Source organism: Vanellus vanellus, assembly GCF_965231255.1.
Source record: "Vanellus vanellus genome assembly, chromosome: 6".
NCBI lineage: Eukaryota > Metazoa > Chordata > Aves > Charadriiformes > Charadriidae > Vanellus > Vanellus vanellus.
This window is the reverse complement of record NC_138911.1, coordinates 1,088,297-1,101,716: the sequence shown is the minus strand read 5'-3', so window position 1 is coordinate 1,101,716 and position 13,420 is coordinate 1,088,297. Positions and strand designations below refer to the sequence as shown.

Genomic DNA, 13,420 nt, shown 5'->3' with positions numbered 1-13,420 from the left:
GGGGGGGGGGGGGGTATCTCGCGCCGCCTATAAGGAACACTGCGTGCCCGGAGGGGAACCGGCCTGCGCGCGCGCACCCGCCGCTCGCTCGAGCCCGACACCCACCGCCCGCGGGGAGGGGCGTGCCGCCCGCCCGCCTCCAATCCCATGTCAGCAGGGAGGCGGCGAGCCAATCAAAAGGGCGGGAGGCAAGATTGACGCGGCAGGGAGGAGCCAGGGAGAGAGAAAGTTTCTGATTGGGTGGTTTGGCGGCTCGTGAGGGTCGAAGGGGGGTGGTCGCTATGGCGACGGGGGATGCGGCTGCTCCGGCCTGCCATTGCCCTAGAGCGGGGAGAGGGTAGTGCGGCGCTCGGGAGAGCTGTTCGCCGGGTGGGCTGGGGCTGAGGGGGCCGTCCATGACCCTGGGAGCTCCCGTGGGGCCTCCCCGCGGCCGGGCATGGCGCCCGAGCCGCCCCTCGGATGTCCGTTCCTCCCTCCCTTTGGGGCCTACGGGGCCTCTCCGGAAGAGGGCTCTGCTAGTGACATAAGATGGCGGCGGGAGGGTGGGCGAGGGTGAGGCCTTCGGCCTGTTTGGCAGCCTTGAGGAAAGACTTGCAGCCGAGCCGTGCCGCGCCTGCCTTAACCCGTTGCAGGAGATGAGCGGTGCGTTTCCTCTCTTGCTGCAGTGACCAGGCCCCACGCAGCCGGGGCTGCAGCGTGTCCTGCCCTGCCCTGCCCTGCCGGAGAGAGCCCCTCACCTAGCAAGGTGCCCATGGCTGTTCGCCTATGCTTCATTTCAGCTCTAGAGAAGACGATCCTGTTAATATGGTTGTGCTTCTGGAATAGGGAATGGGATTCGGCTGGAAATGCTGCAAAATCTGCCACTTGGCCTTTAAGTGCAGGCTCTTTGATTCGTGCTGTTCCCCTCGTTTTGTTTTGTACTGTTTCAGTTGTGGGAGCTGACTCAGTAATTTCCCCTCCTGATACGCAAGAATATGCTTTTGTACAACCTTCTTGTGCTTTGGCCAACCCAAAGAGAAGACAATGTAAAGAAGCATTATGTTTAAGTCATGTTTGAATTCTGTGACTGTGTAGGAAACGTTTTTATTGTTTCCAGAGCCCTTTGCCAAGGAGTAAGAGTCCTCCTTATGTATCCCCTCCCTTCCCTTTATTCTCAGCCCTCTGTTAGCTGGTATTGGCCAGGGTTGGGTGTTTTTAGCATGTCACTGCACAATGTAGTCTTGAACAGTATCTGTGCATGTAAATGCTGGTGTGTTGCCTCAGTTGCACGTTCCAGAGGTAATATTTGTTCTCCAAGATGATGAGAAAGGGGATTGTTTGGATTCAGCTGGTAGCTTTCCCAGCATTTGATTACTATAATATGTGGCATTTTCACCTAGCCCTGTTTTCAGACATGAACGATTATCAAGGCCATAACATCATTCCTTCTGAATGGCAGTACCCCAGAAACAAAAAGAAACATGCAATTTTGGATACTCTGCTGTGTGTCTTAGACTCAGAGTGACAAGTCGTTACGAAAAGCAGCCCTTACTGACGGTTTTTGTGTCCCATTGCTTTCATTTATATCCAAGTGAGAGAGACAGAGACGGAGTTATAAGTATAACTTAACTATTTTAATAAATCTTATACAGTGCTTGGTTATATCATTTTATCCTTCGTTCAATTACATTAATGTACAGTACATTATAGCATTATCTGCAGGCGGTACAAATATAACAGATGCACAGCTCAGTCATATGGAAATCTTTAAAAGTGACTTCTGCCATAAGGTCTACCGATATATTTATGAAATGCTCCCGTGGCTCCCGGCTTTACAGAACTGTCATGTATGCTTCTATATATAATCCCAAGTAACGATAAGTCTGTATGATTTGTTTTGCTTTAAACCCAAAGACAAGAATGGTGGTGTATTTCCTAGCTCACCATTTGTTTTTATCTTCATTTTAGAAAGTATTTAGCCTCCTGTGCTTCAAACACAGATGGTTTGCCAGCGTTCACACCTGCTTCCCATCTCCACCCTAATCTAGAGCCAGGGCTTCTCAGGAGGATTGTCCTCTTCATCCGTCCCTGACAAGGTGAGTACCCTTTGCGAACTCCAGCCACCGTGGCAAGCCAGCAGGGTTGTGACTAAAAAAATGATCCTCCTCTGAAAGTTCCCTGCCTACGCCCCAATTCTGCTGGTGCTTACAATGTCCTATTTCAAGATTAAGAAAATGTATCATCCATTAGAAACATTTTTTGGAAGAACAAAGCCAAAACTGAGAGGTGCATCAGTATTCTCTGATTTAGACTCATGTTCCCCAGCCACTGCTTTACAGCTGTACAGGTTTTTCCATTAAATATGCAAGGACAGGCCCCAGTTGTGCAAAGACTTAGGCAAGTGCTTATCCTTTCAAGGAGGTTTTAACGTGCTTTCACGGCACGTAAAGGAAAGCACATGTGTAAGCCTTTGTGGCATCTGGGCCTGAACTCCCACTCAACTAAAGTTAAGGTGTGTGAATGAGAGAGAAAAAGTCTTCCTGGTCTCTGAGTAGTTCCTGTAGATGTGTTTGCTTTACTGCATTCTTATCAAGTTGGTCTGTAAGTAAAATACAGATATAAATACAGCGTGTGCCAAACTTGCTGTGGACAGGAAATCTACTACATGCGTGCTGGAGCTTTCGAAACTTTCAGTAAATTATTGATGCGTAATCACTTAATTATGTCTCTAGGGAAAGGGATTTTTTCCTCATCCGTATTTATAGATTGTAAGAACGAGGGAGGTACTTCACTAGATAGATATATACATATGCACATAACATTATTAAGAAAAACAGGAAGTGAAGAACGACAGCCTCTACTAAATTAGATTATTATTTTTATTTTTGTGGCCATTTATTTTGTATTAAAATAGCCTTTCCAAGTGTGCTTTTGCATATTAGACATTTAGGAAGCATTTCAGATTACTCTTTGCAATGAAAATGTGAAGGTGGGGACGTGTGGCGAACAGCCTGGGAAGGGCTTTGGGTATGATTGTGTTGGGAGCAAATGGGTACGGGCTTATCGTCTCCTTGTTTGAGGCCTGGCTTTGGCAATACTGCAACTTTCTGATCCGGGATCGGTGCCAAGGTGACGGGCTGCACAGCCGCCCTGAGCCCCAGCCTCTGCGTAAGCAGGGATGATCAGGCTGTGCTCACCTATTTGCAGATTCAAATCACTTCGGTTGTCACTCGGCTCCTGCTCGTTATTACGCAATGAAAGCCCATTTCCACTGTTCAAAGACAGCACTAACTGGTACATGGATTTAAGGCAACAGCCAGTCTTAGCTAACGTGTGTTGCAATTCTAGCCTCATCCAACGAGGGGGCATGAGGGGACAGAAGAAGGACAGTGAGTTGTCACAGGGCCTTTGCTAGTGGACTGCAGGGGATATCTGCCACAGAGAAGGAAATAAAAAGTGGGGGAAAAGACTTATTTCTGTGGTCCAGACTCTAAACATTCAGGCTGGCTTGTTCTGTGCTGTGTGCCGTGCCCTCTCTTCCCGAGCCATGCTGGCGAGGGGGGTGGGAGCAAGTACAGCCCTCTGAGAAAAGCTTTGCGGTGTCTTTTTTGCTTGAATTCAGCCATTGTCATACATTCAGACATGTGTGAATTCTGATCTGCTCTGATGGCATGCATGTAAAATTTCAGTATAAAATATATAGTTAAAAAAAAATACTTCATGCAATATTAAAACACCTTTCCCAATGGGACATGGTCTTATTGTCTACCCTTATCAACATTGTTCAAGAAATTGTCACTTTGATGGCAATTAGACTGCCAAATGGGGAGCACTGCTGTCTCTTGTCTGGACTGGGGATCGTTGCTTTCATTCCCTTTTTCTGTACTACTATGACTAATAGCTGAAATAAAGCAGATAGATTTTAATTAGCGGAATCAATCCTTTCCTGGCGACGCTTCATGATTCCTTCAAGCTCTGACTCCCCTCTGCTTTTCTAGAATGGAAACAAAAGAGAAAGTTTGAATTTTAACTTCAAGCTGTAGTTAAATTATAATACTTAACTAATGCTGTAAAAGTAGAGCTAGTTTCAAAGGGATGAGTGATACCGGTAAGCAGGCAGATTCATTAGAGGAGACAGGGTGATCTGCCTTACAGATTTGGGGCCTTTTTGCTTAAAAGACTTCTCAGCATTTTTAGGTGGTGTGGTTTTTTTGATTGTGTGGTTTTGGGGTGTTTTGTTGTTTGTTTGTTTTTAAATTGTGTTTCTTAAAATGTCTGTTTAATGGGATATCTGACACTGCTGGTACAGGCACCCATTCAGGTAGGATTTGTGCAGGAAGCTACTTACCTCCAGTTGGTTTTTCTCCACTGTGATTTTACTGTATACTCTGTTTCCCTCATCACCGCACACTTTCTTCAGCTCCTCTCTGTTGAGGGAGAAGAGCTGAGCTCCAGTAAGGATGCCAAGGTGTTCCACTGTCCTGGGAAGACACAAAGTGAGGAGATAATTGTGCTACATGTGGCCTCTTGCCAAAAGCGAGGAGTCGGAGATAAAAGGGCTAGGAGCAGCTGACGTGCAGCCCCTGCCCCAGGACCATATCACATGCAAGGCCCTGGGGCTGTGCCAAGGTGGCAGCTGTTGGGTAACCCAAGCTCTTGGCGGGCATGACAGCAAGCGGAGAGGAGCGGGTGAAGCCAGTGTCACCCTGGCATCCACTGTGTACCCGGCCCTGTGGGTATTGCAGTGATTTCACGCCAGTTGCGTGGCATGTGGGGAGCAATCCTGGAGCTCCTCCTAGATGGCTGTGCAGAGCGGGGGTTGTAACTCTTAACTCTTGACCATGTGCAGCTTTTTGGTCCTTCCCTGATAGCTGGGAGGATTTGCTAGTCCCGGCTGAGGGTCTGGCTCTTCCTCAGAGATGCTTTAGGACCATTTCTCCAGAGACAGGCACTCATCTGAAATTTGCCTTTCAGGCCATGGGTTTAGCTAGTTAATTAGTTATTTTTCTCTAAGTTCAGCACTCTGAACTGGCTAATTGAGGCCAGACAAGCACCAGCGGTAGGATGTTGTGCAGTGTTTGTATGTGAGTTGTGTGAATAAGCAAGACCATTCCTTTATTTGCAGCTGCTCATTAGGTCTTTTGCTGCACTGTAAGACAAGGTTTGTTTGAGCATATAAGAAAGAAAGGGAGTAAGTTTGGGCTCTGAATGTACTGGTTATATAGCCTGGATTTACTATAATTGAAATCTAATTTGCAATACAGGCTCTGTAAGTAAATACAAGTGACTTGTAACCTGGTTGAAATGTTGCAGGCTGCCTCCCCCACTCCTTTTTTAACGAAGGACCAGCATTTCCTATGGTAGTAAAGCAGATCTTACTCTTTGCTGAATGACTTTGCCTCCAGCCAAGCTTTGACTTCTTCAGTGCTGGATTCGAAGGTGAGGGGCACAGAAGCTTCCTGAGGCTTTTCCACTTTGAAATTCCTCTGGGGAGGCTGGATTTTATTGTTTGTGATCATCTTCAGCAACTCATCATTCAGCTCATCCATTTGATGAATAAGTTCTGGGGAAACAAGGCACAAGGTAGAGAACAGGGAATGAAATCAAGTCTTCAGTCACAAATCCTATTAAATTAATGTGTTTTCAGGGAAATTGTAAGGAAGATCAGAATCTGTCTCAGCATTTTTATTAACTTTGTAAATACATCAAAGGAAAGTGCTTACTTTTGTATTTTAGTTTTAAAGAACAAGCTGAAGTACTTTGTTAGAGCAATAGGTTGAGCATGATGTTTTGACCTTCAAACTTCCATCAGGAGCAAATGTATAAAGGCAGACTGCCGCAGTTTTGGAGGCTGGCAGACTGCTGGAACAGGCTGAGGGAATCTCCCCTTTCCTCCCAAGCCAATATTCTTAACTTCCTTCAGCTTTTGAAACCTTGCTTTCTCTTTGGGAGAAACCTCGATTCCTGCAGTTCTTCTCCAGAATGATGGAGAGGAGGAATCATAAAATAACAGCCAAATGCTCCTTGTCCACACAGCAATCACTGAATCTAAAAAGCTGCTGAAGTGTTTCTCAAACTGGAAGAAGGTAGATTCAGATTAGATATTAGGAAGACATCTTTCACGTTGAGGGTGGTGAGCTCCTGGCACAGGTTGCCCTGAGAAGCTGTGGCTGCTCCATCCCTGGAGGTATTCAAGGTCAGGTTGGACGGGGCTTGGAGCAACCTGGGCTGGTGGGAGGTGTCCCTGCCCAGGGCAGGGGGTGGAACTAGATGATCTTCAACGTCCCTTCCAACCTAAACCATTCTATGATTCTGTGATTCTATGATTCTCACAGTGTGACTGTCCCCCAGGACAAGGGCGTGGTTTGGTACAAGCACTGCATGTCTGAGAGTTTGGCCTCGTTTCTTCAGCAATGTCCATTAGGCTAATTGGAGAGTTTTGGAACAACTGCTGCTGTTCCTGGGAGAAAGGAATTCTCTGGTTCTGATGTTGACCAGCATTGATACAGCTGTTCCATTTCTAGAGGAAAGCGTATTCTCTGTCGTGGTACATACCAGCAGAAGAGCTGCCTCATTTAACAAGCACAGATTCCCCAGTCCACGTTTAACCGAGTAGAGATTGGTCTGGTATGGAAAAGGAGACCTCACCTCTACAGGCATTTGCTTTTAGCCAACAGGAGCTAGTCTACCCATCAATCTGCCTGGAAAATTCTTGGTCAAAAGCACTTATTGGGGAAAAAGGGTGTCATATCTGGCAAAATAATGGGAGAACATTTTGATAAGAACACATTCCTTTTGTGTGACTGCTGTCTGCAGACAGGTGCTGGTAAGGACATACATTTTCACCTATCTCATATACAAATTTATATTGGGATGGATCTTGTTTCTCATGTTGCTAACCCATCCTGTTCGTCACACCCCATTGAAAGGACATAAAACCCTGCAACACCAACTAGCAGAAGTTTGCTCAAGGATGTAAAACCTGATCCAGCAGCATCTTTGCTCCCACTGGTGCTGTCAAGTGGTGACAAGGGACAAGGTCCCTGTTTCTTGATGTCTACTGTTGTGCTTTTGCTTTAGTTTGTCATCTTCCTGTTTTTGTGTTACATAGTTCCCTTTGGGCTACTGAAATAAGGAAATTGCCCTGCAAATTTCGCAGCAGGGAGGGGAAAAAACCCCAACCGCATGAGACAGCAGAGGTGAGGGAGGCCTGACTATCTGTTTCTGAGAACAAGGTTCCCATTTCTCTGTGCCCCTGTGTTGCCATTTATTGTCTTCCCATTGCCTCTTTGCTGTGGAAGGCCAATTCTGTGAGTGCCTACAATTAGAGTCTTGTTTTTGAGCTGTAGCCCTGCTCCCTCTCCTTCTCAGTCCTCTCTGCTACTTCTAGTAAGGAATTTGCTGATCCGAGTCCTCAGAGCTCCAGTTTTTGCCGTGCAGCTAAACAGAAGTGGCAGACAGCATGAACCGGGCGTGAGCAGCGCACTCGTAAAACTCCAGTGACACATCACCTCGTATCACTTTTTCCATGAAACTCCCAAAGACTGTAGAGAATAACTCAGTGTTATTAATAGATACATGTCCATGATGCTTGTACGATGGGGCTTTCTGTCATCCCAAAAGGGCCCCTGCTTGCCAGAGTCAATGGTAGCTGATCAGGGGATGAACCCTGGTTGTGGCCTTGGGGAGACAGCTTGCTACAGGTGTATGCAGGGTGTGATAAGGGGATGAGGTGAGCAGGGCTCCTGGTCTTTCTCATGCTCTGCGACCCCACGTAGCATGTGCAGGACGAGGGAGTGATGTGAATCTCATATTTGGCAGATCTGCTGGCTGGGATTTCTCTGAAACCACGTGAAGGAACAGTCCAGGCGGGCACCGCCTGTGTGGCAGGAGACAAGAGCAAAGGAAGCAAAGGAAAGGGATTGACCTGAATGTGGGTAGTTGCTTAGACATGCTTAAACATGTTGGCGGTGAAAGGAAACTCTCTCCTTAGGAGGAGGAGGAAGGTCAAGCTGGATGGAGGGTTAAAGTGATCACCTTTTTGCCCTGTTTGTCCCAGGCTGCCTGAGAGCCTGTGACGTGAGTCAGCAAGCTCCCCTGAGTTGCTCTGTTGGGTGTTGTACTACCTGGAATTGCCTCTGTACATCTCCTCTAAAACCACCGCTGGTCTATTGCTTATCACTAAAAGGCACAGTCACTTCTTGTGCAGAGCCTTATGAGAGGGAACACACCTAGATAGGTCTGGTTACACACACACCACAACCAAAAATAGCGGTCAGACCATTATGATAAAAGTAAAGAAAGAAAACCACCGGTACGGAGAGTGAGCAAAACCATGTGCTCGCACAAACTTTTCAATTAAGTCCCAAAGTGCAAAGCCATGGTGCCATGCTCTCTGGCTGCCTGAGGCTGCTATGTGTGGTATAAAAGGTGCCCGGACGCTGGGAGCGCGATGTGGGACACATACGTTCTTTGGCGTCCTGGGGTGAGTTGCGTGATAACATTTCACTTCCCCATTTATCCCCAGCGTAGCTGGCAGGTAGCTTGTGAGTTGGGCTGGATGGTCCATATCCCCTGGGGCTCAGGTCTCCTTTGTACCTCTGGTTAGACTAGGTGATAATAAAGAAAAAAAAAATGTGTAAGAATTTTTTTTTTGCCACTTTTCATTTTCTTAGGCTTTTTGCCTCCCACCCAAGATAAGGAATGGAGGGACAAATTGCCACATGCTCCCTGTGCTGATCTGGGGCTGCTCAACTGAGGCTGATGAGACCTCAGGTGGAGCTGCATGGAAGAAGATAATTTCTGGGGTCTCATGGGAATGAACAGAACCCAAACCAAAGGCCAAAGACTGTGTGAAGGCATTTACACTCCTGGAAAACATGTCATGTTCATCACACAGAGAGGAATGGAGTTTCATGCTTGTTTGCCACTGTCGTGGGTGACTGCTCTCACATGTGTGACTTGACCCATTAGCCTTCTACTGTGCAGAAATTACTGCTTAGAGGACTTCCTTGGAGAGCAAGGGAAGCAAAAGGATTTTTTATATGAAGAGAAAACAATCAGAAATCCCATTTGAAGCTAAAGCATCACTGCTTTAGTAACTGGATGTTAAGTGGGACCGCTGCCAAGTGCCTGGAGCAGTCTGGAAAGAGTTTTTTCACATTTTGATTAAACTGACGGTTTTTATCCAGAGGCCTGCTGGGGGACCTTATGCTTTGCCCAAGCTGTGAAATACCAAAGTGGGGAAGCAGTTCTGTGCTTCCTTAGGGCATTTGGAGCTCTCCAGCTCCACATTTTCACAACGCAAGGTGCTCAAGAGCAACATTCATTAATATTCACTGAGGTGGTATTTCCATCTGCCTCCAGTCTAGTAACTTGTTCTCGCTGCTGAACTGAACTGCATGAGGGAACTGTCTGTTTTTAATTTAACACCCAACAAAAATCTCTGCTTTTATGGCTGCGTTAGCTCTTTTATTCTGTTCACGGCGCAGCCCTGATAGCAGCAGGGTTTCGCAGGAGGGGATGTTGGTAAATCACAGGCTGAGAAGTAGGTGGGTTTGGGGAGGGGGAAGGAGCTGCCAAAAGGTGGAACTCTTTCAAGCCACTGTAGCCAGCAGCTGTTTGGTGACACCTCAACGTGAGACCTTTTCTGTTGGGATGACAAGTGGCGGTGCTAGGCTCAGGGTGGGCGTCCCTTCGAGCTGGGGTCTCACTCCATAGCAGGCTGCTGCCTACAGCCTGTCCCATAACACTGCCTGCCAGGTGCCACTGGCAGCAGGCAATGTGCTTGACATCTCCGAGCAGGAGGAAAGTGTGAGGCTGCCACACGGATGGGAAGGACAGGCCTCATTTGGGGAGGGGGGGGGAAGGTAAACAGTGAGAGTTTTATCCCAGGGGACTCAGGAATCTCCAGGATCCTGGTTTGTTCATGCCGACTTGTGCATAGCATCCTTAGAAATCCAGGGAGGTCTAATTACAAGATTATTTTCAGAGGCTGATTATGCCCTGCAGCCAGCTACTGGTTAAATATCAGTCTACAGACCTGTTCAAGCTCTTCCAGTTTCACCACATCCAGGATGTTATAAGGGACGTAACCAGCCTGCCCGCTCCGGTTGAGCAGCTTCCACCACTGCTTATTATCTTCCAACACCTGAGAGAGGGGAAAAAAATAAATTTGCTAGTGAGAACATCAGATTCCTGGTGTGCGTATAGGGGAAATAAATCACACAGTAATTTGAAGTTGTCAGAATAACATCACTGAGGCCAGGAGCTGGCATACAGATCTATTGCACTTATTTGCAATTCAGGCTGAAACCTTTCCTGAAAAGCATCAGAACTTATCCTAATGATGAACAGGAGAATGTCTCTGGGTGAAAACAGACCTGGGGTGCTGAAGAACTCAAGTTCCAACTTAATTTGCCTGTTTCTTCATTTTTTTTTTTTCCCCAGTGACTGAGTTTGTGTTGTCTTTGCATTAAAAAAATAAATCAAGGGTGGCTCCTGCCAAAGATGTTGGAGTGTTGTCATATAACTTGATCACATGTCACATCATAACACATACTGTAATCACATCATACCCATGATGTGGCAAGGAGATTGCCCATTGCTGAGAGATTTTTTATTGTTCCTGCCCCCCTGCTCCTTTCAGCAGGCTTGTTTTTACCCAGAACTGTGATATTTTTTTTTATTTAGTTTTTTTTTTAAAGTAATCTTCCCAGAATGGATGATCTTTGCTGGCAAGATCCACAGACGTTTCTCATTCTAGCTACATTTTTGAACAGAAGTCTGTTTCTCGTCACAGGTCTGTTACAGTTAGTGTGTAGACCAAGTCATCTCCTACATTCTCCAGCTGCCAACAGTAAGAGTAAAATAAAGAGGTTATGAAAAAGGATGTTTTCATAGAAAATAATTCCTTTTGGGGAGGAGTTGTAATAATGAACATAGACCCAGCAAGTGGGTGAGCAGTGTACTACAGTGACTTGTTTTCCTTCCTCCTTGTAGCTAATTAAGATGTGAGTGATATGTTTCAGCTGAGCAAATGACCCAATGCATACAGTCAGCCCTCTCCAGCTCAGACCTAAAGCTTTAGATTTGAGCAAAGCTTTGTGTTACTGCTCAGAAAACACCAAGCAAAAATGAGTTGGCATTGGTGGTATCTCGAGATCTCTCCCGTTCCTGGAAAGGGGCGCAGGGCACACCTTTTCCCCGAGTGGGTTCACGTACCTCCAGGATTTCATCCTTCAGCACTGAGAGTTCATTGGCATTTCGCGCGGTGAAATCGTAGCGGATTTTGGCATATCTCTTCGGCAGAGCCATTCCCTGTGCCTCAAAATTCCTGAAGGAGAAAAAAAAAAAAGGAGTTTTAATGGAGGCCCATCTAATAACTAGGGAAATACGGGTTCACTGGCAAAAGAGGAGTGGTGAAGGCTGTGTGCCAGTGCAGGTAGAGAGACGATTATGTTTGTGTTAGGAGGGGGCAGAGCCTCTTTGCTACTCTGCTTTAAGGAAGATTTTCACCCCTCATTTTAGTGAAACACCCTGTGTTTCGGGGGGGGGGGGGGGGGGGGTGAAGCTGTAGGGCTGTTTCATTAGTGACCTTATTGGGGGACCGTGAAGCTGCTGCTTTCAGGGTGGGAGACAAAACTTCTTCCCCTCTCAGCTGCTGCCTTGCAAGGGCTGGGGAGACTGACAAAGCACCAACAAAATGCTCTGATTGCACCTCCTGTGAAAAATAAGTGTGAAACCCTGATAAATGGAAACAACTGCTCCATATTGCAGAGCAGGGGAGAAGGAGGCAGCAGTGCTGGGGAGAAGGGTGTTGAAAAATGAGTGTAGGTAGAATTGACTGGAAATCTGTGGTTTTTCATCAGGCGATGAATGTTGAGCAGCTGAAACAGAATTCTGCTGGTTCTCAGGAAAAGTAAGTGAATATTTCTATTCTAAGATATATATTTGGGGGGAAGGGGAATGTGTTTAAGTATTTTGCTTGGGAATTTCTGACATAAGAATATACAGCTTTCAGTGTTGAACTGCTTTTCACTTGGAGAGAAAGACAGAATAAATATGGTGGATTGTCAAAAATGGAAATTCGTGGAAAAGTGGGATGAAAGATTCCCTTTGACTGGAACTGAAATGGTTTATTTTTTCATAGTGTTTTTTGCCTGGCTTAGGAGAATTTTGCAGATCTCATCTTTTTCTTCTCCAGTTAAGATGGGTGTAGTGTTATTTTTTTTAATTCCAAAAATGTTTGCAGCATGGAAAAACTGTCTTGCCTTGCTGTGTAAGGGCAGGTAGGAGCTATTTTAATGCAGCTTCTATGGCTCTTTCTGCTTATGACTTGCAAACTGCACAGCCACCCCACGCAGAAGGCTCCCGGGTGCTGTATTTGCAGTGGGCGTGCTGGCAGGGGGGCAGGTTCTCCACTTTATGCCAAGTTCTGTGTAACTCGGTGAAGCCAGTGCTTCCAGCAGTTATGTTTCTTAGCCTGATGTTTTTCCATTGCTGAGTTCTTGGATTTAGTCAGTGATTTTAAATCTATGATCTGTGGAAACTCAGCTCTTTGTGGACTGCTTCTGAAGCATCTGTAAAACCTTTGGAAAGCACGCTTGTTATGCTTAGTTTTGGTTCATTTTACTGTCTTCATGAAATAGTTTTTGGTGGTCTGAAAAGGTTGAAACCACTGAACCAGTGGTTTGATATCATGCCTCTGGCTGTAATGTTGTCTTTAGTTGGCTTGATTTGGGACAACTCTTGGTCTAGTTACAGCCATGTGCGATATATAAGTTGTAAGCCTGCAGTGGGGGAGAGACTGGAGCAGACTCTGGGGCAGATTGAATCCACCAGTCCAGAAAGGGAGTGGTGGCCTTACCCAGCAGTGCCCTGAAGGCAGGGAAGGGGAGGAAAGCCGAGTTAGGTAGAAATTACTTCTTTTGTACCATTCCAGAAGGTCAATGAGTCATGAGGAAAAAGATGACGGCTGGAGGAGTTTGAAGCTAACGTGTGCTTTGCGTGCACCTAGATTTTACACAAGCGACCTTTGCTGATTATCGTAATATTGCTTGAGGCTTTTGTGACACTTCTCTGCAGCCAAAAGCCCTGGTGTAAATAATAATACTGATGCGTGGATATTTTTCTTAATATAATGTCTCTTGGTTAGGAAACTAGTTCAAACTACTCTGAAAAAAGCATGCGTATAGCGTGAAATACGTCTGTCCCAGGACTGAGATCTTGGCAAACATCTGGGCACGCTTGGCGGAGGTCTGTTCTGCACTGAAGAAGATGTCAAAGCACATTCTGAATTTTAGCATCTGCTTCAGTGTCGTTAACTTTGATGTTTGTTTTTTTTTTTTTCTTAAATGTTATCCGTAAGGAAAACTTGCTGTTGACAGTCTGAAAGGTAGGTAAAAAGGTATAACACCTATCCCAGGAGGAAAGACATCCT

The 13,420-nt window shown here is 46.2% G+C and overlaps 1 protein-coding gene across 1 annotated transcript in view; it reads right to left on the bottom strand.

Moving 5' to 3' along the window:
- Positions 1-1,632: 1,632 nt before the first annotated feature.
- EPS8L2 (EPS8 signaling adaptor L2) overlaps positions 1,633-13,420 on the bottom strand; it is a 68,179-nt gene continuing 56,391 nt past the window's right edge. The window contains exons 16-21 of the mRNA XM_082485105.1: positions 11,203-11,314; positions 10,022-10,129; positions 8,447-8,588; positions 5,359-5,542; positions 4,328-4,460; positions 1,633-3,973 (exon numbers count right to left, since the gene is read on the bottom strand). Of these exons, the coding sequence (XP_082341231.1) occupies positions 3,902-3,973; positions 4,328-4,460; positions 5,359-5,542; positions 8,447-8,588; positions 10,022-10,129; positions 11,203-11,314 (751 nt within the window). The 3' untranslated portion in view covers positions 1,633-3,901. The remainder of the gene's footprint in view (positions 3,974-4,327; positions 4,461-5,358; positions 5,543-8,446; positions 8,589-10,021; positions 10,130-11,202; positions 11,315-13,420) is intronic.